A 22,993-nucleotide genomic window follows, 5' to 3' on the forward strand; every position below is an offset into this window, starting at 1 on the left:
ACTCTCCCACCCATCCTCCCACCAATCTACATATTCTTACCCCCAATCTACATATTCTTATGCCCCCACAAATACCCATCTTTCTATACCCGTCTACTCTTGGTATAGGTCTTGGCTGACGCTTCAGATAAAGAATCATGCTTACCAAGCCCTGGTGGCTGCCAAAGAGGCCATTGTGCCACCGCTGGCTGAGTGGGTAGATATATGGGTAGTGGATGGGTACAGCCATCCCAAGAAGAGCAACACTTGCTTATGGCCACCCAGGAAGCCAAGGCCCAGTCCATTTCAGCCACTCTGATCTCCCCAGTTCCCAGCAAGACCTTAAGTTTGTACTGTCTCCTTCTGTCACCCTTAGCAAACAAACAACAAAAAATAAACATAAACAAAACCCAGTTATTATTACTGTGAGCAACATGATCAGGCCGTGGGTGCTTCAGCTCTCTAAAGCAGACCAGCACAGCCCACCCTCAATCCTGATGCTCTCAGATATAAAGTGGACAGAAGCAGCCATGAGATACCATGGGGAGCAGGCAGCAAGGGGGCTGGAGAGGTTGGTGCCATGATTTACCTCAGGAGAAGAGACCATCTCTACCCATCAAACCACTGTCTGCTCTGGACCTAACACCCCCCCATCCACCCAGGTACCGGAAGGTGGTGTCCAATGTGTGCGAAGGTGGTGTGGACCTGCAGCAGAGCCCAGTGCAGCTGCAGTGCCCCCTACAAGCACCGCGGGGCCTGCAGGTGAGCATCCGAGGAGAGGCAGTGGCTGTGCGACCTAGAGAAGATGTGCTGTTTGTGGTGCGACAGGAACAGGTGAGCATCCGCCCTGGGTTGTCACCGGCAGGGCAGTTCCAGCCAGGCACCCAAGGGTGGCTCTGAACAGTTAGGAGCATGGCCACAGAGGCCAGCCTGACCCCGAGGCCACAGAACCAAAGTTGGCCTCTTGGTTCAGACCAGTGTTTGCGATGAAGCAGATACAAGAGCAAGTATATGTCAGTCAGCAGGAAACGGACTCCGCATCACACATGTATGTACACGTGAGTGTATGGATGTGTATATGTGCATGTGTGTGAAACCTTGTGTTTATCAAACATTGACACAAAATCGATTCCTCCCCATCGGTGGCATAGAATTTATTTTATTGATCTCTTTTCTTCTAGTGATGAGGATGGAACCCAGGACCCTTTGCAAGTAGAGAAGTTCTCCTCTACTGAGCCACACCCCCGCCCAGCACTGAAGCAATTTTAAACATCTAATTATATTGATTTAGTTGATCTGGAATCCCAACAAAAGCATAAAGGTTTTTTTTTTGTCAAGAAAATGACTTATAATCACAATCCAGAAATAATGCCTTCTGTACATGTATGGGGATAGATATAAATACAAGTTTATATATATGCACACACAAATATATACATATATACATATTTTTCCCTCCACCCAGTCTCCCACTCATTCTATTTTTACCTCAGAACAAGTGTTACTTTTTCTTCTGATTTTAAAAATAATGTATGCTCATTGTAGTATATTTAGGAAACATATTTATATAAAAAAGACCCATCACAGACATAAATATCACCCAAAATCCTGTTCCCCGAGGGGACTATTAACTTTTCTGGCTCCTGTAAAACGTAATAGTTTGTGTAACACCATCCCTGTGTCTCGGCTAATAGAAGCAGCTAATGATCCCTGCAAGAAAATTATAAAATGACCATTAGGAAAGCATGAACATCTAGAAACCCAAAGGCAGAGGGGGGGTCCCCCTTGGCCTCCAGATTCGACTAATGCCCACTCACAGAGGCAGAGAGAGAGAGCCCCTTTCCCCCTAGGTTCTGGACAGTCTCCATTCACAGGTCAACAGGATTCCACATCTTCAGCTGAGGGATGTCAAGGCTAATGTAGATGAATCCAGGATCACACATGCTGTGTACAAACATCCTTCACAAGGTGTCTGACTTTGGAAGCACAGGCCTAGTCTCCTGAAAACAGGGAAACCGAGCCTATGGAAAACAGACCAACCACACTAAGCACCTGTGTGTGCATCAGGCACTGTGACAGCCGCTTCCTGTCGGAAGTACAATCTTGCACTGTGCACCCAATAAATGTATGTTATAGATGAAGAAGCTGAGGTGTGGACAGTGAAGCCATTCTCTCAAGGTAAAAAGAGGAAAAGATGACATTGTGTCCTCTGGAGGTCTCAGGACTTCAAGCAGACAGTGGCTAAGTCTGTAGCCCCCATGCCCAAGCTATACAACTCTCCCTCTTCCCATCCCAACACACACACACATCACCTCCCAGGTCCTCTCACTGACTGAGACAGTCCTAAGGTTCACTTGAGCCATCAGGCAGCTCTGCCTCAGGGCTTTGTATCTCCATTTGTGTTGGGATCACAGGAGTGCAGAGCCCCTGGTCAGCCTAGGATTTCCTGGATCCTCAGACAGACCCAGAGGAGGCTCTCAAATTCCTGTCCAGACATCCTGGAAACATGGCCATCTGCTGCCCCCTAGAGGTTGAAGCTAGTAACTACAGCATTAGGCACCTCCACTGGGTCCCCAGGACAAGAGGACAGAGCATCTTCGGAACCCTTGCCAGACTGCTTGTCAGGCTCAGATTGGAGTGGGCAGAGTTGAGGGGAACAACACAAAGATGCCTTGAAAGAGGGGTTCCTAGGCCACTGTGGCCTGGGAGGGAAGGGGATAGAAACATGGGACTGAGGATAAGCTTATGCACAATTACACTGTGACACTAACTCCCTTATACACTCATACACACTTTATAGGCATAGTGTGCTCTCCTCCACTACTTTCCCACTACACAAACCCCTACTCCTACACACAACTGAGCTTGAACACAGGACTTGGTGTCAGGAGCCTGAGTATCCTTAGTATCTAAGAATTCACAGTGTTGGGGGATGGAGACCAGACCCATAGAGCCCTCCTGTCTATAGCTGACAGGTGCAGAACAGACTGGGGAGGGTAGCGTCTCTCTGCCCTGAAACAGCATCCCCCCATCCAGCACTTCCCCAGCCAGACCTCAGACATGAACCTAAAATAGATCACACACCTGCATCGGGTGCAGGAAGGAGTAAACTTTTAGGACCCACACCAAAGCCTGCCCAGAAGCACAGGCTGTACACGAATGGGGCTCCAGACCACACAATGAAGTGAAGTCTAGATTTGAAACTGCAGGGAAACTGTTGAGAAAATAAAGGCAGCTGCAGACAGGGGGGCATTTGTGGGCACAGCCCAGTGGGCAGCAGAGCTGGACCATACAAAGGACTCCCTAGCTCTGCAGCATGAAATGGGCAAGAGACATGAGGAGACAGTGGGCACAGCAGGCTGAAAGGAGTAAGCAAAGGCAGGCACTCTGAAGGGTGGGGATTCTAAAACCACAGCCAGACACCCACTTCTTAAATGCTACCAAGAACCCCTCCCCTCATAGCAAAGAATTGAGTGTTGTCTTAGTCAAGGTTTGTATTCCTGCACAAACATCATGACCAAGAAGCAAGCTGGGGAGGAAAGGGTTTATTCAGCTTACACTTCCACATTGCTGTTCCTCACCAAAGGAAGTCAGGACTGAAACTCACACAGAGAAGGAACTTGGAGGCAGGAGCTGATGCAGAGACTATGAAGAAGGGCTGCTTATTAGATTGCTTCCCCTGGCTTGCTCAGCTTGCTTTCTTATAGAACGCAGGACCACCAGCCCAGGGATGGCACCACCCATAATGGGCCCTCCCACCCTTGTTCACTGATTGAGAAAATGTTTTACAGCTGGATTTCATGGAGGCATTTCCTCAAGGGAGGCTCCTTTCTCTGTGATAACTCCAGCTTGTGTCAAGTTGACACACAAACACATCACTATAAAGCCTCAATCCGTACTTTCTTATTCATCCCCAAGATCTAAATAACTTTAAAAGTCCCACAGTCTTTACAAATTCTTACATATTAAAACTTCAATCCCTTCAAAATATCCAATCTCTTTTGAAATTCAAAGTCTTTTTACAATTCAAAGTCTCTCAACTGTGGGCTCCACTAAAATCCTTATTCCTTCAAGAGGGAAAAATATCAGGGCATAGTCACAATGAAAAGCAAAATCAAACTCTAACCATCCGATGTCTGAGATCCACTCACAATTTTCTGGGCTCGTCCAAGGGCTTGGGTCACTTCTCCAGCTCTGCCCTTTGTAGCACACACCTTGTCTTCTACGTTCCAGCTGCCTGTACTCCACTGCTGCTGCTGTTCTTGGTGATCATCCCATGGTACTGGCATCTCCAAAACACTGCTGTCTTCCACTGCAACGAGGCTTCACCAATAGCCTCTCATAGTCTCTCTTCATGGTGCCAAGCCTCAACTCCTTTGCAATGACCCCTTCAGTCCTGGGCCATCGATTGCACCTGAGGCTGCACCTTCACCAATGGCCTTCCATGGCCTCTCAGTGCCCAGCCTTAGCTGCTCTTCATGACCCCTTCGTGCCTTCAAAATCAGTACCACCCGGGTGACTCTTACACATCACCAAGTCCAGTTGTAGCTTGAGGTATAACCTTGGCTATCTCTAGAACACAGCCTCTTTGTGCTCTCAGAAAACACTTCCCAGAAGATTTCACCTCAGTGATGCTGGTTTCTTCCTAATCACCACTAATTTCTTAGTTCCAGCTGACCAGCATCAATAGTCCCAGTAATGCAAAGGTTTCGCTTTAGTAGTTCTGGTATCTTGTTAATCACAGCTGATTCTTCAGCCCCAGCTAACCAAAACCACAGAATCTTCCCAAACCAAATAGTAACATCCGTGATAAAAGTCTGTAATCTTCCCTCTGAAATTTCACAAGCCAGGCCTCCATCTTCTGCACTGTTCTCAACATTATCTTCCAAGCTCCCCACAGAGATCTTAACACCCAATGGCTCTTCTATCCCAAAGATCCAAAGTCCTTCCACACTCCCCCCACCCTTGATCACTAATTGGGAAAATGCCTTACAGCTGGATCTCAGGGAGGCATTTCCTCAAGGGAGGCAAATCCTTTCTGACAACTCCAGGTTGTGTCAAGTTGACACACAAAACCAGCCAGGACAGGTATAGATATTCTCCTTGCCGAACCCTGCCAGGAAAGCAATAGGCCAAGAGCCGGCCTCCACAGCCTAGATGTTTAAAAGCCTCAGTATTGTAACCTATAAAATGGACACGTAAAACACCATATATGTTGGTTCCTGGGAATGCCCCATCAAAGACTTAACCAGCTACAGGGCATTTTGGAAACTCCTTGGCCCATGGCTGGATTTCCCAGGGTCTGCCTCTGTGTCCACCCAGTCATTCCTGATACCCAAATCACTGTGTTCTCTTCTAATGTACCCTTGGGTTTCTGGAACTCATGCCCCATGGTGACCTCTTAATGATCTGCATCTGCAGGCTTATTTTAAATGTCCATTTCAGACGGTCCCCACAGATGTGGATTTGGGGTGATTCTATCCAACCCAGTGTAGCATATTCATAGAGAAAGTTAAACAAACCCAGTGGTGGAGGGTGCACACCTTTAATTCCAGCTCTTGGAAGGGGGGCAGAAGCAAGCAGATCTCTGTAAGTTCGAAGCCAGCCTGGTCTACAGAGTGAGTTCCAGGACAGCTGGGGCTACACAGAGAAACCCCATCTCAAAACCAGACAAACAAGCAAACCAGACCAAACAAGCAAATGGGGCAAAGTTAAATAGACATCATTTACATACAAGTGTCCTCAGCTTCTGAAGGCTGGAGAGTGTGAACTGGGAAGTCTGAGGTGACCAGGCTGGAGGGGACGAGAGCAGGGAGGGAAGGAGGAGAGAGGCAGGAAGAAGGGGGAGGGGAGCTCCAAGGTGGACACAGGAACTCCATCCTGCCTTGACTCTAAAAGTCTGGGTCAGTCAGCAGCTTGTGTGGGGAGTTCAGTGCCACTATGAGACAAGGTCACAGCAGCCCTCCTTGCCTACTCCAAACAAGCAAACCTCATTCCTGACATGGCGTGGGATGAGATGAGAGACGGGAAGCCATTTTATCGTAGAGAGACAATTGTGTTTTCTTTGTTGTGGTTCCCTGAGGAGACCTCATGGTAGCTACCAAAACCTTCTCCCGCTTTCATGTGACACTCCCACTTCCTTTCCCAGTCCCGTGCCTGGCTCAGGCTCAAGGGTTTCTCCTGGGCCCCACACAGCCTTCAACATACCACCCCGAGATCACCCGTGGGTGGTCTGTTCTAAAGGAGAGCCAAGTCTTGGTCCCATGAGCTGTCCCCCAGCTCAGCCCGCTGCAGGCTGAAGCCCTGAAAGCAGAGACGACCTACTCTCTAGCCTCAGAGAACCTACATCTGAGGAAAAGGAGAGAGGCCTGGGCATCTAATGCCGGAACCCCTCTTCCAGAGTCACTCATAAGTGACCCTGTGGTATTTCTCTACAGGGTGATGTCCTGACCACTAAGTATCAGGTGGATCTTGGGGACGGCTTCAAGGCCATGTACGTGAACCTCACTCTGACAGGCGAGCCCATTCGGCACCACTACGAGAGTCCTGGCATCTACCGTGTGTCTGTCAGGGCTGAGAACATGGCAGGCCACGATGAGGCTGTGCTCTTTGTCCAGGTCAACTGTAAGTCCACTGCTCCTTTTAGGCTGCATGGCTCCCTGTGAAACGGAGAGCCAGAGCTTTGGGGAAGCACAAGGAATCATGTAGGGTTGTTACATGATAGGGAGGTCAAGGACAGAAAGGTCTGGGCTCAGACCTGGTCCCAATGGTCTTCATGAAGTAATGGTGAGAGTGGTAATGGTGGTGGTCATGGTGACACAAGGGATGCTGATGATGTTGGTAATGGTGATACCAATGATGATGACAGTGGGGTGATAGTGAGAGTGGTGATGGCAATGGCGGTGATGGTGATATCGGTGATAATGGTGGTAGTGATGCTATAGTTGTGTTGATGATGGTAATGGTTACGGTGGTGATGATATTGGTGATGTTGTTGGTGATGATTGTGGTGTTGATGACGATGGTAGGATAATGATGATGGGTAGTGTTGATGGTGTTGGTAAGGGTGGTGATGACAGTGATATTACCAATGATCATGATAGTGATGGTGGTGATGGTATAATGGTGATGGTGGGGATGAGGGTGATGTAATGGTGATGGTGTGATGTAATCATAGTGGTAATGACTGTGGTGATGGCGATGACTATAGGATGGATAGGGGTAGTGATTGCTTTTGCACGGCTTTGATTGTAATGCCTGACAGAAACATCATAAGAAATATTTATTGTGGCTCACAGTTTCATAGAGCTTGTGTCTGTCCAAGCAAGGAAGGCATGGCATCATTCACAGCACTAGCAGCATGTAGGACTCTGGGCCTTCTCACATCGCAGTGGTTCAGGAAGCAGAGAATGGGGCTGGGATGAGAGGCTGGACTATAACCCCCAAAGGTCTGCTTCTGGTGGTCTACTTCCGCTAGCTAGACCTACCTCGGAAGGCTCCACAACCTCCATCAAGAGTGTCTCTAGATAGGAAATGCAAACTAAAACATGAACCTGAGGGAGACGTTTTAGGTTTAACCCGTAACATTCTACCTCTGCCCCTAGAGGCTCGCAGTATACACCTCTAATGCAAAATGTATTTAGTGCAACTTCATGAATCACCATGGTCTTAACAGTTCCAATGCTGTTCAAAAGTCTAAGCCCAGAGACTCCATCCAACCAATGAAATCTCCTAGCAGTCCTCGTAAAAGGCGATTCTGCACTTCCTCTCTGCAGTGAGCATTGCTCCCACCTCCGAACACAGAAGAAAAGGGACAGCAAGAAAAGATTTGATCAAAACAACCCTGAAGCACAGCAAGGGAACACTGAGTCCCATGGTGTCCCGTCCACCCTCTGTGTAGCACCTGCAGCATGCGGTGGCAGCGTGGGCATGGGCTCACACCATCCCATTTGAGCATGCTTGCACAGGCTCCATTTACTACATGCAGGTTGTCTCTACAGGCCTCCATGTCCCTGCATCCCACGCCGAGGTCTCCAGTGAATCTTAAGCCTCACCCTTGAAGCTTCATGAACTGCCCAGCCAGGTCTTCCTGCAACGCACACAGTGCCTAGCTCAAGAAACTTTCCTTTCAAATCTGAGTCCACGTGTCTAGGACCCTGTAACCCTTGCCTCCTGTGTGCCTGAAAAATCCAGTGCCACTTTCCCAAGTTCTTTTCATAAAACAATACCTAAGACTTAAACCTGCATGGCCAGATTAAGTGAAAGCAGCAACCGCTCATGCCGTCTACCCATTTCCAGTATTCGTGATTTTTGCTTCTCTGTGACCTACCGGGAAAGAATGGAGGGAGGGAAGGTCTACCTTGTTGCAGTCTCAGATGGTTCATTCCATCATGGTGAGGAGGAACCATGGAGTGCACAGTGAAGAGTATGTGGCAGCCAGAGGCTGCTCATACCATAGTAACAAAGGGAGCGGAGGCTGAGGTCTCCATTAGTGAGCAAATGGGACCGCAGGCTAGGGATCAAGCATTTGGAATGTGAACTGTGGACAGTTTAGATTCCAACCTTAACATTGGTGGGGATGGTGGGGATGGGGAGGGCAAAGAGTGATGACTGTGATGGTTGTCAAGAGTGGTGATGGTGGTGGTGGTAGTGATGATGATGATGATGGTGATGGTGGTGATGATGATGGAGGTGGTGGTGATGATGATGGTGGTGGTGGTGGTGGTGGTGGTGGTGGTGGTGGTGGTGGTGATGGTGGAGATCATGTAGCCACTGAAAAGTTCTGTGCCTCACTGTCTCCTAACCCTGAACTTTGGGGGACTCTTCAGCTCCCCTGCAGGCCCTCTACCTCGAAGTAGTCCCTGTCATTGGCATCAACCAAGAGGTGAACCTCACAGCTGTGCTGTTACCGCTGAACCCCAATCTCACTGTCTTCTACTGGTGGATCGGCCACAGCTTGCAGGTACACCCTATGACCTTCTCAGTCCTCCCGCCCATAGATTGCTATCTGGGGCGGGGGCGGAGGTGGGGGCAGGGTGCTGCTCTTGAATCCTGGCACCTAGGCACACAGTGTTTGACCATTGAAAGGAGCGGGCTCTGACCTTCCTTCACTGATTGGCCACCCTAAGCATCTGTTTGGGGGTCTACCTGGAAAGCCCCTAGATAGTCCTGTGAATGACATGGGATAGAGCAGTTGACTGGATATGTTATAGAAGGGTCAGGGGAGGCTCTCTTTAGTGGAGTGGTCAGAGAAACCTTCTAGGTCTATGATCCACAGGGAGTCATGGACAGTTCTTGAGCAGGAGACACAATAAGGTAGTAGGGCATGTGATGTCCATTCAGAGGACAGTCCATCCCCTGATGCAGGGGAGCTGAAGAGTCCCCCAAAGTTCAGGGTTAGGACCAATGGAGGGGATCTGTTTCCTCACCCAAGATACAATAGTCCTAAACCCCCACAGAAGCCCCTGACACAGAGGGCTAAAAGAAGGGAGGGGCTTCGAATACAGTCATGCCTCTTCAGGTGGGAGGCTTCTAGAACAACCAGGGGCTCTGGGTTTGAAGCTCTGTGTAGCCTTGCTACCTGAGTGCCCCAAGCCCCATCTCACCTCCCATAGCCTTGTTTCTATAAGGGCACAGCCTGACCTGTAACTCAGGAGATGTCACCCAGGATGGCTGCCTCTGGTCACTGAGCAGGACCTGGGCTTCAGCTGGGGCAGGAGTGGGTGAAACAGTGAATGGAACTGGGTTGAAGCCTGACCTGTGACTGCCTAGCAGACAACCCAAAGGCTCTATAGGAGGCCACAGGTGCCTCTAGAGTCTAGAGTCTAGAAGGATGTGCCATGCTATAAAGGCAGGACAAGTTCCTAGTCCAGCGTAGAGCTCAGGTGTTCTAGGCCCTCCTCCCACACCTCTCAGACAGTGCCAAAGTGGAAGCCTCCTTGTTGAGAACCAGGTCCAGCCCAGTCCCAGTGTGGCTCTGACAGTAGACCAAGGGCCAGTGTCCCCATGGTCATGCATCCTGCAAGACAGGCCTGACCCTGCTTGTGCCTACAGCCTCTGCTTTCCTTGGACAACTCCGTGACAACAAGGTTTACAGATGCTGGGGATGTGCGTGTGACAGTGCAAGCTGCCTGTGGGAACTCGGTGCTCCAGGACTCCAGGCTCGTCCGTGTGCTCGGTGAGCTGTCCCCTGACTCCCTACACAGGCCGGTGTGAGTGGGTACATGGCTGAAGAGGGCCTGTTCACTCCTGGAGGGCCCTGGGTTGCAGAGTCCAGGTGGATTCAGGTTCCGTGACTGGCTATGTGGCCTTATTGAAGAGTTCCAGACTCTGGCTCTGGTCCCCACCTCCAACCCCCTCTATAAAGTAAAGTGTCTCTTGAGGCTAGTGAGTCTGTCTGTTGCACAGTGATTTAACAGCAAGAACAAGTGAGTTTCATGTTAGAACCTCCATGGACCTCTCCACTTGCACCCACCACTCTAAGGATGGTCCAGAAGAGGACCTAGGGATGGCGATCATTTATTTGGGCTCCCTGGGGCTGTGAGCCCCTTCATAAAATAATGTGTCTAGCGGCGGGATCTTCCAATACACATTACTCCTTCAACACACTTGAAACCCATTTGTCTTAGAAATGTCCTCTGCTATGGACCGCAGCCATCAGTCACATTAGGGGCCTACAGGCTGAGGGATGAGGCTGCCCTGGGCTGGTTCTCCCTTTACGTGGACCTGGGACTTCCCACACCATAAGACGTTGGGTCACAGTTCACAAAACACTATCCCCTGAGCCCTCCACCCGGCAGAGCTGTTTCCCACTCTGTAAGAGAGAAAGGAGAAGGAAGCCAGTGCAGCTGAGAGTGCAGGGCTAGGGCTCCTGTGACTCTAGAGCAGAGCTATGCTCCTTGGGAAATGAAACGTACGTGGGCCTCTAATCTCATGGGACTCTTGACCTGGGGTGACAAGTCATGGGTCCTTGAGGAAGTAGATGACATCAGAGGCTATGTATCCCCGTGAGTTGAAGAGCAGATATCATGGAGCACGTGTGTACAGTACCATGCCCCCTCACAGGTTGATAGTGTCATCATCAGTACACATCAGGCACTGAGGTACACAAGAGGAGGGCCCTTGTCCTCCAACACAAACAGGGACCTCAGGGATAGAGGTGGGGCATCTGGACCCTCTGGCATGTGCTACCTTGAGTAGGATCCCAGCCCCGACCTCACAGGTGCCACTCTGTCCTCTTCCAGATCAGTTCCAGGTGGTGCCTCTGCAGTTCTCCAGGGACCTGGACACCTTTAACCCCAACACGCCTGAATGGAGGGAGGACGTGGGATTGGTGGTCACCCGACTTCTCTCCAAGGTGCCCTGTGGCTTGGGTTTCAATCCTATCCTGAGCCACGGTGTGGTTTGTGGGCTGAGTGAGGGTAGGACAAGGCTGAGGCGCTGCTGGGAAATGATGGGTTGGTGACTTGGATCAGCCGCTCGCAGCTAGACATCTCCAAGGGAGGGACATTGTCATTCACAGCAAAAACACTGTAAGTTCCTCTCCTCCAGTGGGCCAGCACTCTTAAAGCTCTCTAGCTGTACCTAAGATTACCACAGGCAGAGATCCACCCTGACCCCAACTTCCTTCATCCCGTGAATAGTGCTGGTGAAACTGTACTGGGTTAAAGGATGAGTAGGGTTTAGCCCATGGTATGTGGAGTGGGGCTCCCAGAAGATGCTAAGGAGCTGAATCTGGCAAGCATGGGGCTGTACAGGTACATGGTTAGGCTGGGGCACAGGGGCAGACAGAAGGAGTCAGCTGGGCCTCTTGTCATCTCAAGAACAGGGTGCACTAGCCTGCTCCGGCCTCAGGATGAGAATATGGTTGAGAAGGCTTGCCTGGGCAGGGGAGGAACCATTAGAGCCACAGCCTGAACTCATGAGGGGCTGAGGGTCAGGAGTGTGGATCAGGACAGGTGAGCAGGATATATCTAAGCCAGAAAGGGAGAGCAGATCAGGCTGGAAATTTAGTTTGTGACAAGAGATGAAGAACAGAAGAGGACCCAAGTGTCCTTCCTATCCTCACAGGAGACCAGCATCCCAGAGGAGCTACTAGTGACTGTGGTCAAGCCAGGGCTGCCCACCATAGCGGATCTGTATGTGCTTCTGCCTCCTCCCAGGCCCACAAGGAAGAGGAGCCTCACAAGTGACAAGGTATGACCATGATGTGGCAGGGCTTCATGGCTGAGGTCTGGGGTGGGGGGCTGGGGTCACTCCTGACAACCACATCTCTGTGGGGCATCACGTAAAGGTTTAGTTCTTACTATAATGCTCTCTGATCTGGGTTACCACCCTCTGCCTGTGGCTCCACACTGGACAGCATCCGAGGTCAGTGAGATAGGTAGCTTTCAGGGGGAAGAGGCTAGACTGGGATTGTGGGGATGGTCTCCAGTCTCTCGCATCACTTTCTGGAGCTGCCAAGTAACCTCAGCTTCACTGCCAGGAACACTGAGACTCTTGGCTAAGCACTATGGGAGACTCTGGCCTCAGGCTACAGGCAAAACAGAATTCAGCACAGGAAACCTAGTACAACCTCCATGAGGTGCTTTGACAGGGAGCTCCTCGGGAACTGTCATCAGAGAGGTCCCCAAATGCTGAGTGTCAAGTAGCCTTTGGGACAACTTGCTCCACAGTGGTAGTTAGCTAGGCGCTAGGCTGACCGCCTGGTGTTGGTATGCCAGAGTACGTTCAGTGTGAGCCTGTAGTAAGTGTTCAGATGGATGCAAAACTTTCTCTCCTCCAAAAGCTGGGATTCTATGACTGTCATAGCTTCTGGCTCTGCCACAGTGGATTTACCTAAGGTCAGAATCCCAGAGGCATAGCCACATGGAAATGAGTGTCAGAGGGCACAGCTAGGTCTCCATACTGGGCCCAATAGGTGGTAACATAAGGATGGTGAGACCTAGGCGAGCTCTGACGGGTGCCATGAGCCTCACCTACTGGTCATGTTACAGGGGTCTTAAACAGGGCATTGTGCTCCCCCAGAATCCCCTAAGCCATCTGTCCCTCCTGAGTCCCCTCATAGGCAAGATGCCCTGCCCTGTCTCATCTTTGTAAAATTCCACTTCCTGGAAGCTTCGCTGACCTCCTTGACCAGGGTGGAGACTTCTGGAGCACTCCAAGTCTTCCAGCCCAACACACTGAGACTCGTGTCTTCTCTCTGTTCTGCACTGAAATGAGAGCTTGCTGATGGCAGGGCTTCCTGTGACCCCAGCGGCAGGGCTTCCTGTGACCCCGGCTGGTGGGCTCTCGTGCCATTCCCAGAACACTGACATCAGGCAGCATCCCTTCCCAGCCCCGAGAGACTCCAGTACTCTAGGCCCTGGAACTCTCCCACCTCCTTTGCTTTCAGAGGCTGGCAGCTGTGCAGCAGGCACTGAACTCCCACAGGATCAGCTTCATCCTTCGAGGAGGGCTTCGTGTCCTGGTGGAGCTGAGGGACACAGATGCAGGTGACAGACCTGGCTTGGGTCCTCCCTAGGGCAGGGTGGGCATGGGCCCAGGCCCACAGATGCTAAGTGTGACTGTAGGATTCGAACGGGCTTTTATCTAACTGCCAGTGTCCCTTCTGGCTGGGACATCTCTGGCTAGATGCACGAACCCCTACACAGCCAGCTCTGGGCCTCGCCATCTGGTATGACCTGTACGGAAACAGCCACCATAGCCATCAGGAACCTGCTGATTCACTCAAAACCAGTGTAGAAGAAGTGGGTAGGGGGGGTTCCCCTCTAAAGGAAACCCAGTCAAAGTGGGTTATAGTAGGACTGTGCCAGAAAGGGAGGCCAGTCCTCCAAGGCCTGGTGTCATGTTGTTATCCTTCATAACCTACCGTACACTCAGACGCATGGGCAAGGCCTGCTGGACAACACGAAGTAGGCACATCCAGGCCCAGGCTGGGGACAACCAACCCATAGCTGCTCCTCTCGTTCCTCTCCATTGTAGGTCCTCAGAGGCCGGGTGGCAGTGGTGGCTACTGGGCTGTGGTGGTCCTCTTTGTCATCGGGCTCTTTGCAGTAGGAGCATTCATCCTCTACAAGTTCAAAAGGTAAGGCCCATTGTAGCATTGACCCATGGTAAGTAGCTCTTGGCCCCAGGGGTAGTGGCCATGGAGGAAGGTGGTGTGAGTTCTCCCAAGGAAAACTCTCAGGCTCCCTTCTGCTCAGCCTGGTCCTCTGCACAGGCTCAGGGCATCTTCACCTTCAATCGCTTTCCATGGAGGGGATACTGTTTGCCCCACAGATAAGGATGCAAGGTCCAAGGAGGCACAGTTCAAGTCCAAGGCCAGTGGGGCAGGATTTGCCAGCTGAACTTCTGCCTCCTGGCTTCCCCCACCTTAACTATGGCTGCCACAGGGGCCCCCGGTGATCCTGAGGGCACCTGAAACTGACTCCAAGGAATGTTGGGAGACCATGTGTCTCCTATCTAGAGTTCAGTGCCCTCTTCCCTCTGTGGCCTGTCCTCACAGTGAACACGGGATAGCTCCAGGGGTGATGGAGGCCAGCCATGTCCCTCTTCTGCTGTGCCAGTGTGCAGCGTGGGGCTGAGTGCTGGCAGTCCTCCTATGGGCTCCACTTGGAGGCAGCCCTGGAGTGATGACCATTGGGAAGGTACGAGTCCATTCTACAGACACAAGTGCAAGGTGGTTGGCGCTAAACACAGTGGTGCTGCTGAGAGCCAGCCAGCCAGCAACACCCCCTTGTGCAACCCATCTGATTCAAGGCCTGCTATTTTTCACCCTCCGGCAGACACACCCTTGGAGCACTCTGCTACAGGGCAATGTGACATGACCTCAGACACCTCTGTCCCCAGCAGCCTTCATACCGCAGGGCAGGACCTAGCTAACCAGCAGGCAGCCCTTCAGGTAGCTAGCACTGAGTATATCTCAGAGATCCGCCAACATGCTGCCCTGCCACAGGCTTGCCTCAGATAAAGGCTTTCCCCCCCCCCCAACCCCCGTGAGCCATAGTGACATTGTTCAACAGAGGACATGCAATGGAAGAGACTGAGGTGGGGGGTGGGGAGGGAGAAGCCGGCTGGGCAGTATTCCTGCCTTGCATGGCTCCAGGATGGTGGCATATGAGCCCTGGGTAGATGGGCAAGTGGAGGACAGAGCCCTGGGTCTGGGTGTGATCCTCACGACAGACAGAGGGATGCTTCCAGATCCATCTGGGTGTGTGGATGTCAGGGTGAGTGTGGATGCTCCTCTGGACTTTGTCCCATCCTCTGTGGGATATTCAGGACCATGGGTGGTCACTCAGAGGGCAGCATGCTTGCCTGGGGTAGAAGAAGCTGGTCCTTGTGGGTGATGTTTCAGACCCGTCCTTCAGATTCCCCAGTGCTGCTTCTATAACCTTCCCCTCAGCGTGCTTCCTGTGGCCCAAATGACAAAACACTGCCAGTGTGAGGCTAGCCCAACATCCCCAGGCCCAAGGCTATCTTTCTAAAACAGCTAAGGCTTTGAGGTTGGAGGGGAAGGATATGTTGTCATAGAAACAGAGAGCTCAGGCAGGGGCCAAACACCCCTTCTCATAAGCTCCGGGACACCCCCAGGGGAAAAAGGCAGAGCGGGGCAGTGGAAAGTGCTGGGTTCTTCCTCTCTGTTCATCTGTCCTTTCATCCACCTGGGCTTAAGTTCTGCCCAAGCCATGGACTCTGGGGGGCTGACTGTGCTCTAACTGACACTGTCCCCAGCCCTGAGATGCTAAGCCACTCAGCCATCTCCAGTCTCACAGCCACGAAAGGTCTGTTTCTCCCTGACACATCTATAATGACAGGTAGGGCCACCCTCCCCCAATAAAAGTCCATCATGTGAGTGTCCCTTCTGAAGGGGACATGGCCCATACACACTCTTGGTAGAGCTAGTAGCCCTCTCCTCCTCAAGGGGCTGAATGTGCCTATCTCCACATGCCTCCACAAGCACCAGCCACCACCACGCCCTGGGCCTCAGTCTTCTTGTCTCTAAATGGGCCTATTTCTGGTTGTAGCTCTTGTCTCTGAACAGGCCTAAACCTTTCTGGTTGGCTGAAGTTAGTGGGGCTATTCTCAATACAGGGCCTGTGGCAATGTGCCCCATCCTGGTGGAGCAGAGTGTACTCTGTCACCCTCTCTCCTTCCCCTGGGCCCGAGACTAGAAAGCAAAGTCTCAGGAAATCCCTGTAGACAGAGTCCAACAAGTGTCCCTCAGGACTGGGTCAGCCCTGTGTGTGTGCGCGTGCACGTGCATGGTGTTACTGTCCTAGTTGCTAGACACTGTGAGACAATGATGACAGTGCTTCCGCAGTTATAGCATGCCTGGATAAAAAATGAGTAGGTTGCTGGTCTGGAGAGATGGCTCAATGGTTAAAAGCACTGACTGCTCTCCCAGAGGTCCTGAGTTCAATTCCCAGTACCCACATGGTGGCTCACAGCCATCTGTAAGGGGATTGATGCCCTCTTCTGTGTGTCTGAAGACAGCTACATCATACTCGTCCACGTACATAAAATAAATAAATAAATCAAAAGAAAAAGAGAACGGGTTGGTTGCAACTCGCTGTGGGCACCGGAACATGGGCTTGGGGAGCGTGCTGGAGGGTAGGCTCCCAGGGGAATGGTCTTGTGTGGCATTGTCTATACTGTGTCCCCACAAGAGGCTTGGGGCCATGAGCTCATTCAGAGCTGAGCTATACCTCTGGCCAGCAGGAAGCGCCCAGGCAGGACGGTGTACGCCCAGATGCACAATGAGAAGGAACAGGAGATGACAAGTCCCGTGAGCCACAGTGAGGACGCCCAGAGCGCCATGCAAGGTAAGAACTGGGGCATGGTGACCCTGTGTGCTCCCACCATAGAGAGCTCCATGAGAGCCCAGGGGACACAGGCCAGTCCAGCCCTGCTAGATAGTCTCTCCAGGCCATGCGTCCTGGCGCAGGAAAGATAGTTCCCCAGGGCTCTACAGGATGTAGCCAGAGGCTGCAGGCTGCTGCTCCTCGCCATGGGTGACCCGCTTACACAGCTGCCGTAGAGACAGGAAGCTCACACCTCCCACCCCCATCCTCCCTCACACTACCTCATCCTCCACACACCTCACACGACTGCTTATTGCACATGCAGAGCTCATAAGCATCTCTTCATGGACCCTCCGGACAGCACTTCACAGTTTACACAGGATTTTCCCTAAGGTGACTTTTCGTTCCTGTCATGCCCGGAAGGAGAAGCCCAGACCTGTCACCTAGGCTGTGGCACACCTCTGTTATTTCCTCAATGCCATGGCTTCTTAGCTGGAACAGTGTCCAGGACTCATCAGAGCCCTACTGCCCTGAATCTCTGTCCTACACAGGCCCTATCCATTCCCCTTTGGTGATGGTAGACACCATGGCCTCTTCAGTGGCATTCTGCTGGGGTGTCTAGGCAGAGTGTGACACACAGCAAGGCTTTGTCAAGGTTAGCTGCCATGTTACAGCATCCTCCTTAAATACCACATGTATCCCAGTCGGTTGGTCCTGGAGCCATGATAGCTCCTACCTTGAGAATTAGTGACCCAGCAGGGTCTTCTGTCACCCAGGGTGGCACAGCTAGATGTCAGTAGCTGACCTTGGATCCCAACCAAGTCAGCGTGAGCTCAAAGCCTGCACCCTCCAGGCTAGGGGCAGCTTTACCCACCCCTTCCAGCCACTCCTACATCTGCCAGCCCAGGAGTATTTCTCAAAGGACACATTACAGCCTCTGGGACTGTCATGCCATCAGTAACTTACTGAGCATGCAGGAGGTCCCAGACCTCAGAACTTCGGTCATCATGTGACCCTGGAAGCACCTGGCGCTGTGCTTGCAGACACGTGACTGGAACCTCACCTTTGAACCATTCATAAGAGGGAACAGAAGGGAGCCAGTCCTGTGCTCATAGCCCTGTGCCTTGCAGTCCTGAGCACTGCCCAGATAGCTGGGCCCTACTCTCATGCAAGGAAATCATAGCCTCCACCTGGAGGGTGTGGAGGTCTCAGGTAGACAGGCACCCGCTACCCCACAGCCTCCTGCTGTAAAGTTCCTAGTAACAGTACCAGGACACTGTTAATGGGGACCATGGCATGGACTAGGCACTGCTTGTGATGGTCCTTCTCCATGGTGCCCTGGTGACTGAGATTGACCAGGGCCTGTGAGGTGGAGGTGAAGGCCCTGGTAGAGAGTCACATGACTAGTCAGGTAGGACCAGTAGTCAATTACAGGCTTCCACAGCCTGGGTAGCACTGCCCCCCTCCCCCAACAAGTGCCTTCCATTTTGTGCACACAGTAGGACAGTGAGTGAGACAGACTCTATGGAGAATGTTCCTTGGTCTCATAATGAAGCTCGCACAGGGACATTTATTAACAAACATTGTGTTCCCCTCTCTCCTCCTCATGTCCCTTATCTCCCTTCCTGCCTCCTGGTTCATCCCCCATTTACAGTGTTCTTTACCAAGAGGGGGCCAAGCCTCAGCCCTTCCTGTGCCCCCTTGCTGCCGATGCCAGGGGTAGCCCTCACGCAGGTCAGTGGGTGCCTCACTACACAGTCCTCTGGACCACTGCTTGTGGTGGCACCTGGCACTTCCCTCCTGTCACCACGTAGGACCCTGGAGACCCCGTCTCCATCTGCACCTAGCACGCGCCCAGGGAACCTCACTGCATGATGGCCCCATGTGCTGCTGAGGTCACCTGTGTGGTCCGTTTCCCACCAACCTCGCTAAAGGGCTGCATTTTTCTGTTCCCTAGGCAACCACTCAGGTGTGGTCCTGAGCATCAACTCTCGAGAGATGCATAGCTACCTGGTGGGCTGATGGCATCAGCTGGCCAGGACACGCTCCTCCTGCTTCCTTCATAGAGGGCGCAGGACCGCAAGTACAGCTGGAACGACACACCCTCTGAGACCTGTGGAAAGGCCAACTCCTCTAGCTGTCCCCACTCAGAGGACAGACACCTCTCCCTGTCAGCCCCAGCTGGCCCATGGGATCCTGGGACAGCCGACTCATGACCCACCTGGACATGGGCCTGTGGTGCCACACAAAGTCCCCACCCTTGACTCTGAGGCATCACAGTCCTTAGACCTGAGCATGCTGCCCTGGCTGCTCCAACTTGCCACTGCAGCCCAGGACTGGCTTCTCCTGCCTGGGGCTGGACCAGCCTATTTCTGGGGTGAGCCTGCAGCCACCCCACCCCACACACTCCAGACTTGTAGACCTGCTCAGCCCTGGCCCCACAGTCCCTGTCCCTGCAGGGGACCCCAGAGCCAGGAAGTCTATGGGCCAGACCTGTCTAACACCACCTTCCAGGCAGCCACTCTTCACTGCAGTGTAAATACCTGCCCGGGTAGAGCTATTTGAGTTTGGGGGGCTCTTTCTTTTAGCTTTCTGTTTTCAAGGCCAGGCAATAGAATCCATCTACGTTCTATCAGAATCCCATTCTCAGAACCCCTCTTTCAGAATGCCCAGAGCTGGGCCTAGAGGGGCAAATAATCTCTCTGATTTTCCCTCAGGGCTATGGGGTTGGAGGCAAGAAAGGGAGGAACCCTTACATGCAATTCCAGCTATGTCCAGCAGGATGCACCCTTCCACAGCTTCTAGGCTGATGACTGCTTTCTGGTCAGGGCTGGGCTCTAGAAATGTCTACAGGCCCCAGAAAGGCACATTAGCTGAATACATCAGGCTCTGATGCCCTATGGTTTGAGGGACCCTTGTGGAACCAACCAGGAGAGGTGTGGGAGGGCAGCGTCTCCTGGTGAAATGAACTAGAGGATCCAGGGACTTGTGGCCCTTTCAAGGTCGTAGAAAGAAAAGCAGCAGAGGTAGCCCTAGAGTCACCTGCTGTCTGCTCCCACTGCCAAGTCAGGGACCCAGCACAGGTTGACACTGTGAGCTGGCACAATTCACCTTTTGCCTTGAACTGAAGTCAGTATTCCCTTCCCTTCCCCTCCTCTTCCCTCCTCCCACCTCAGACTCTTGCTGCCCCACCAGAAAGCCCAGGCTGGCCTGGTGCCAGGCCTAGGTGTCTCCCCACCCGCTGCTGCTGCTGCTGCACACCCACCAGCACCCACCAGTTCTCCCTGGGGAAGAGCTGTGGTCTATATAGGAGGAGAGGTCTAGGACAGACCCTCACACAGGACAGCTCAGCACTCCAGACACTCATGTCACAGACCAGGGCAGCTATGTGGGCACAAAGCCGGTCTGTGGGAGGATCTCAACTGTACCCCAATATCTCTCACTTTCTGCCACTCTCTGGGGCTCAGGGGTCCCTCCAGAGGTAACTGCAGGCTGTCCTCCCTGTGAGGGGCTACCAATGGGACCCTAGTGCCAGGGAAGGCTGTGACACTCTAAGGCATTTGCCCCACATGGCTTCTTGCTATCTCAAAAGAAACCTAAGCAGAGACCTTTCCCCCATCCATGTCCCCACAACACTGTATCATCCAGTCCCACACAGAAGGAGATGCTCACACACCATAGTCTCCACTAGGTCCACGGTCAGCACAGAACCCCTGGATGTAGCCCATCACTTTAGCCCACCAGTGCCTGGGGTACCAACTGTAGGTCTTTGCCTTCCTGGAGCACTGTGTTACCCTCAAGGACACTTGGGTAGGCTTTCCCTTGATGTTCAGGTTTTGTGTTACTATTTCTATTAAGAACATTTGGAGTGCATAGACCCAGGAGCCTCCCTGTTCTCATCTCTGTAACTGCAGACAGCTATGCAGGCACAGAGTTTCCCTGCTTCTCAGCCGAGGTGCCATGCATTGTATAGTCAGGGGCAAAAGCCCCACGGACAGCCCAGATGCCACCAGCTCAGGGGCTCACAAGCACTCTCCACTGGGACCTGTGCATACCTGGCATGTGGGCATAGCTGAGGTGATAAATTCTTTGTTTTTTCCTTTCTAAAAAAAAAAAAACCAATAAATCATTTGTGATGGTTTTAACAAAGGTTAAATCGACAGGGTCGGTCTCTGCCTTAGTGCGAAGATTTGCTTTATGCTTTACGTGTACGTGTGTCTCACACCACACACATTAAAACATACATCTCACATGCACAAACAAATAGGTTCTGTTCGACGTTAGCATCAAGATCTGATTCATGCTCACCTGTAGTCCTGTAGTTACACAAACCACACACACACACACACACACACACACACACACACACACACACACATACATCAGCCTCTCACATATGATATCACATACATACCACCCCACATACCACAACAGAACACACATCTACCTCAGTGTGAAGATGTCTTTAGTGCTTCTCCGTACCACATGTACCACAATCTCAGTGCATACATACAATACCACACACCATGCGCCAGGCACCAGGGATATTGTCAGCCTAGGGGATTTCGGGGTTCATCCCTTGGCACAGATAACTGAACACCTCAGAAAGACAGAAGAGCACGCTGTGGAGCGAGGGAGTGTATTCCCCTGTGAGGGGAAAGGCCTAAGGCCGGCAGTTCCTAAACAAACACTGAGTGGGAATTTTCTAGGACCCTTGGGTTCTCCCCTTTACCTATTGATCCCGACTAGAAACCTGCCTCCTGCACCTTCCTGATGTTTCTTCTCACAATGACTTCTGGGAACAAGAAACTGCCATCCCAAAGAGCCTGCTTTTGATTTATTAGTTTACCTACAGACCTCTAACTCTTTCATTCCCTGCCTCCCAGAGAGGCTCACCACATGTTGGCATGGTGGGAGAGCAATGACTGCTCTACCTGCTTCCTGCTGAGAGGAGGCAGCCTAGGGGGGTGTCAGTCCAAGGGACACAGGATTAATGGTCTCCCTGAACAAGAGAACAGGTCACTGACCCCCCACAGATATGACTTACAGTCCCCTGAGACCTAGCTGGCCTTGGGTGGAGATTAGGGGGTCCTCTCCCCTTTAATTCCTCTGACCACAACATTACCATAGCCAGGATGGTTATCAAACATCTGTGTCATCATACCAGTCTGGTCCTGTGAAACATTTGGACAAAACTTCAGCAAAAACTTAACATTTAAATAAGCTTGGATTAGACGTATAATTTTGTTGATCTCCCATAAACCACCCAAGCAGCTAGGGGCCCAGAAGCTCCACCTACCATGCCCACCAAGCAGCTGCTTAGCTGATCTTGTCGCCCATGGTGAAGACATTTCCAGAGGTCACTAACTCAATCACATTCATTTTGATAGTCTAGAGAAGACAGAATGCTCTTTTCCCTCAGCCTGTTTATGTCGTAGCAACTGGAAAGTGAAAACATCGGCAAGCACCCAGTGCATGCTGGGGCAGAAACCAAAGCAAGTAGGAAGGAGGACAGAGGAGAGGGGAACAGACTTGGAGACTCTGGGCTCTCAGAGAGGGAGGCATGAAGACCAGGGAAGCCCTTGTCTTCAGTGGGCTGATCCATTCTTTACCTCACCTTATAACATACCACACATTACACCACAGCCGCACTGCACACACCAGATACACCATCACAAACACCACACACCACACAAACAACCACACCGAACACCCCGTTCCAAAATACTATACACACACACACACACACACACACACACACACACACACACACACACCATACTGAAACATACATACTGTTTTAGGGTTTTATTGCTGTGAATAGACACCAAGACTAAGGCAACTCCTATAAGGAAAACATTTAATTGGGGTTCATTTAATTACAGGTTCAGAGGTTCAGTTCATTATCATTAAGATAGGAACATGGCGGCATCCAGGCAGGCATGGTGCAGGCAGAGCTGAGGGTTCAACATCTTCATCTGAAGGCTGCTAGGAGGAAGATCTCTAAGCCCACCCCCACAGTGACACACTTCCTCCAACAAGATCACACCTCCTAATAGTGTCATGCCCTAGGACAAGCATACACAAACAATCACACCAAACACTACACATCAAAATACAACACACTCATGCTACAACACAACACACACATCCTGTAACACATCCACACCATTCTACAACATACACATCACACCAAACATAACAGGCACACC

The 22,993-nt window shown here is 51.7% G+C and overlaps 1 protein-coding gene across 5 annotated transcripts in view; it reads left to right on the forward strand.

The window, feature by feature from the left end:
• The window catches only part of Sorcs2 (sortilin-related VPS10 domain containing receptor 2), a 368,293-nt gene extending 347,350 nt beyond the window's left edge, over window positions 1-20,943 (forward strand). For 3 of the 5 annotated variants that reach the window (XM_039091954.2, XM_039091957.2, XM_039091956.2), the window contains exons 18-27: window positions 642-813; window positions 6,417-6,603; window positions 8,808-8,941; window positions 10,033-10,156; window positions 11,223-11,335; window positions 12,049-12,174; window positions 13,373-13,472; window positions 13,963-14,065; window positions 16,696-16,802; window positions 18,739-20,930. In XM_039091954.2, coding sequence (XP_038947882.1) covers window positions 642-813; window positions 6,417-6,603; window positions 8,808-8,941; window positions 10,033-10,156; window positions 11,223-11,335; window positions 12,049-12,174; window positions 13,373-13,472; window positions 13,963-14,065; window positions 16,696-16,802; window positions 18,739-18,803 — 1,231 coding nt within the window. In that variant the 3' untranslated portion in view covers window positions 18,804-20,930. Of the gene's footprint in view, window positions 1-641; window positions 814-1,160; window positions 1,440-6,416; window positions 6,604-8,807; window positions 8,942-10,032; window positions 10,157-11,222; window positions 11,336-12,048; window positions 12,175-13,372; window positions 13,473-13,962; window positions 14,066-16,695; window positions 16,803-18,738 lie in introns of those variants that run through there. The other 2 variants (NM_001107225.2, XM_039091958.2) reach the window with 2 other exon arrangements.
• The last annotated feature ends 2,050 nt before the right edge of the window (window positions 20,944-22,993 follow it).

The sequence above is a fragment of the Rattus norvegicus genome, chromosome 14 (genome assembly GCF_036323735.1).
Source record: "Rattus norvegicus strain BN/NHsdMcwi chromosome 14, GRCr8, whole genome shotgun sequence".
Lineage (NCBI taxonomy): Eukaryota > Metazoa > Chordata > Mammalia > Rodentia > Muridae > Rattus > Rattus norvegicus.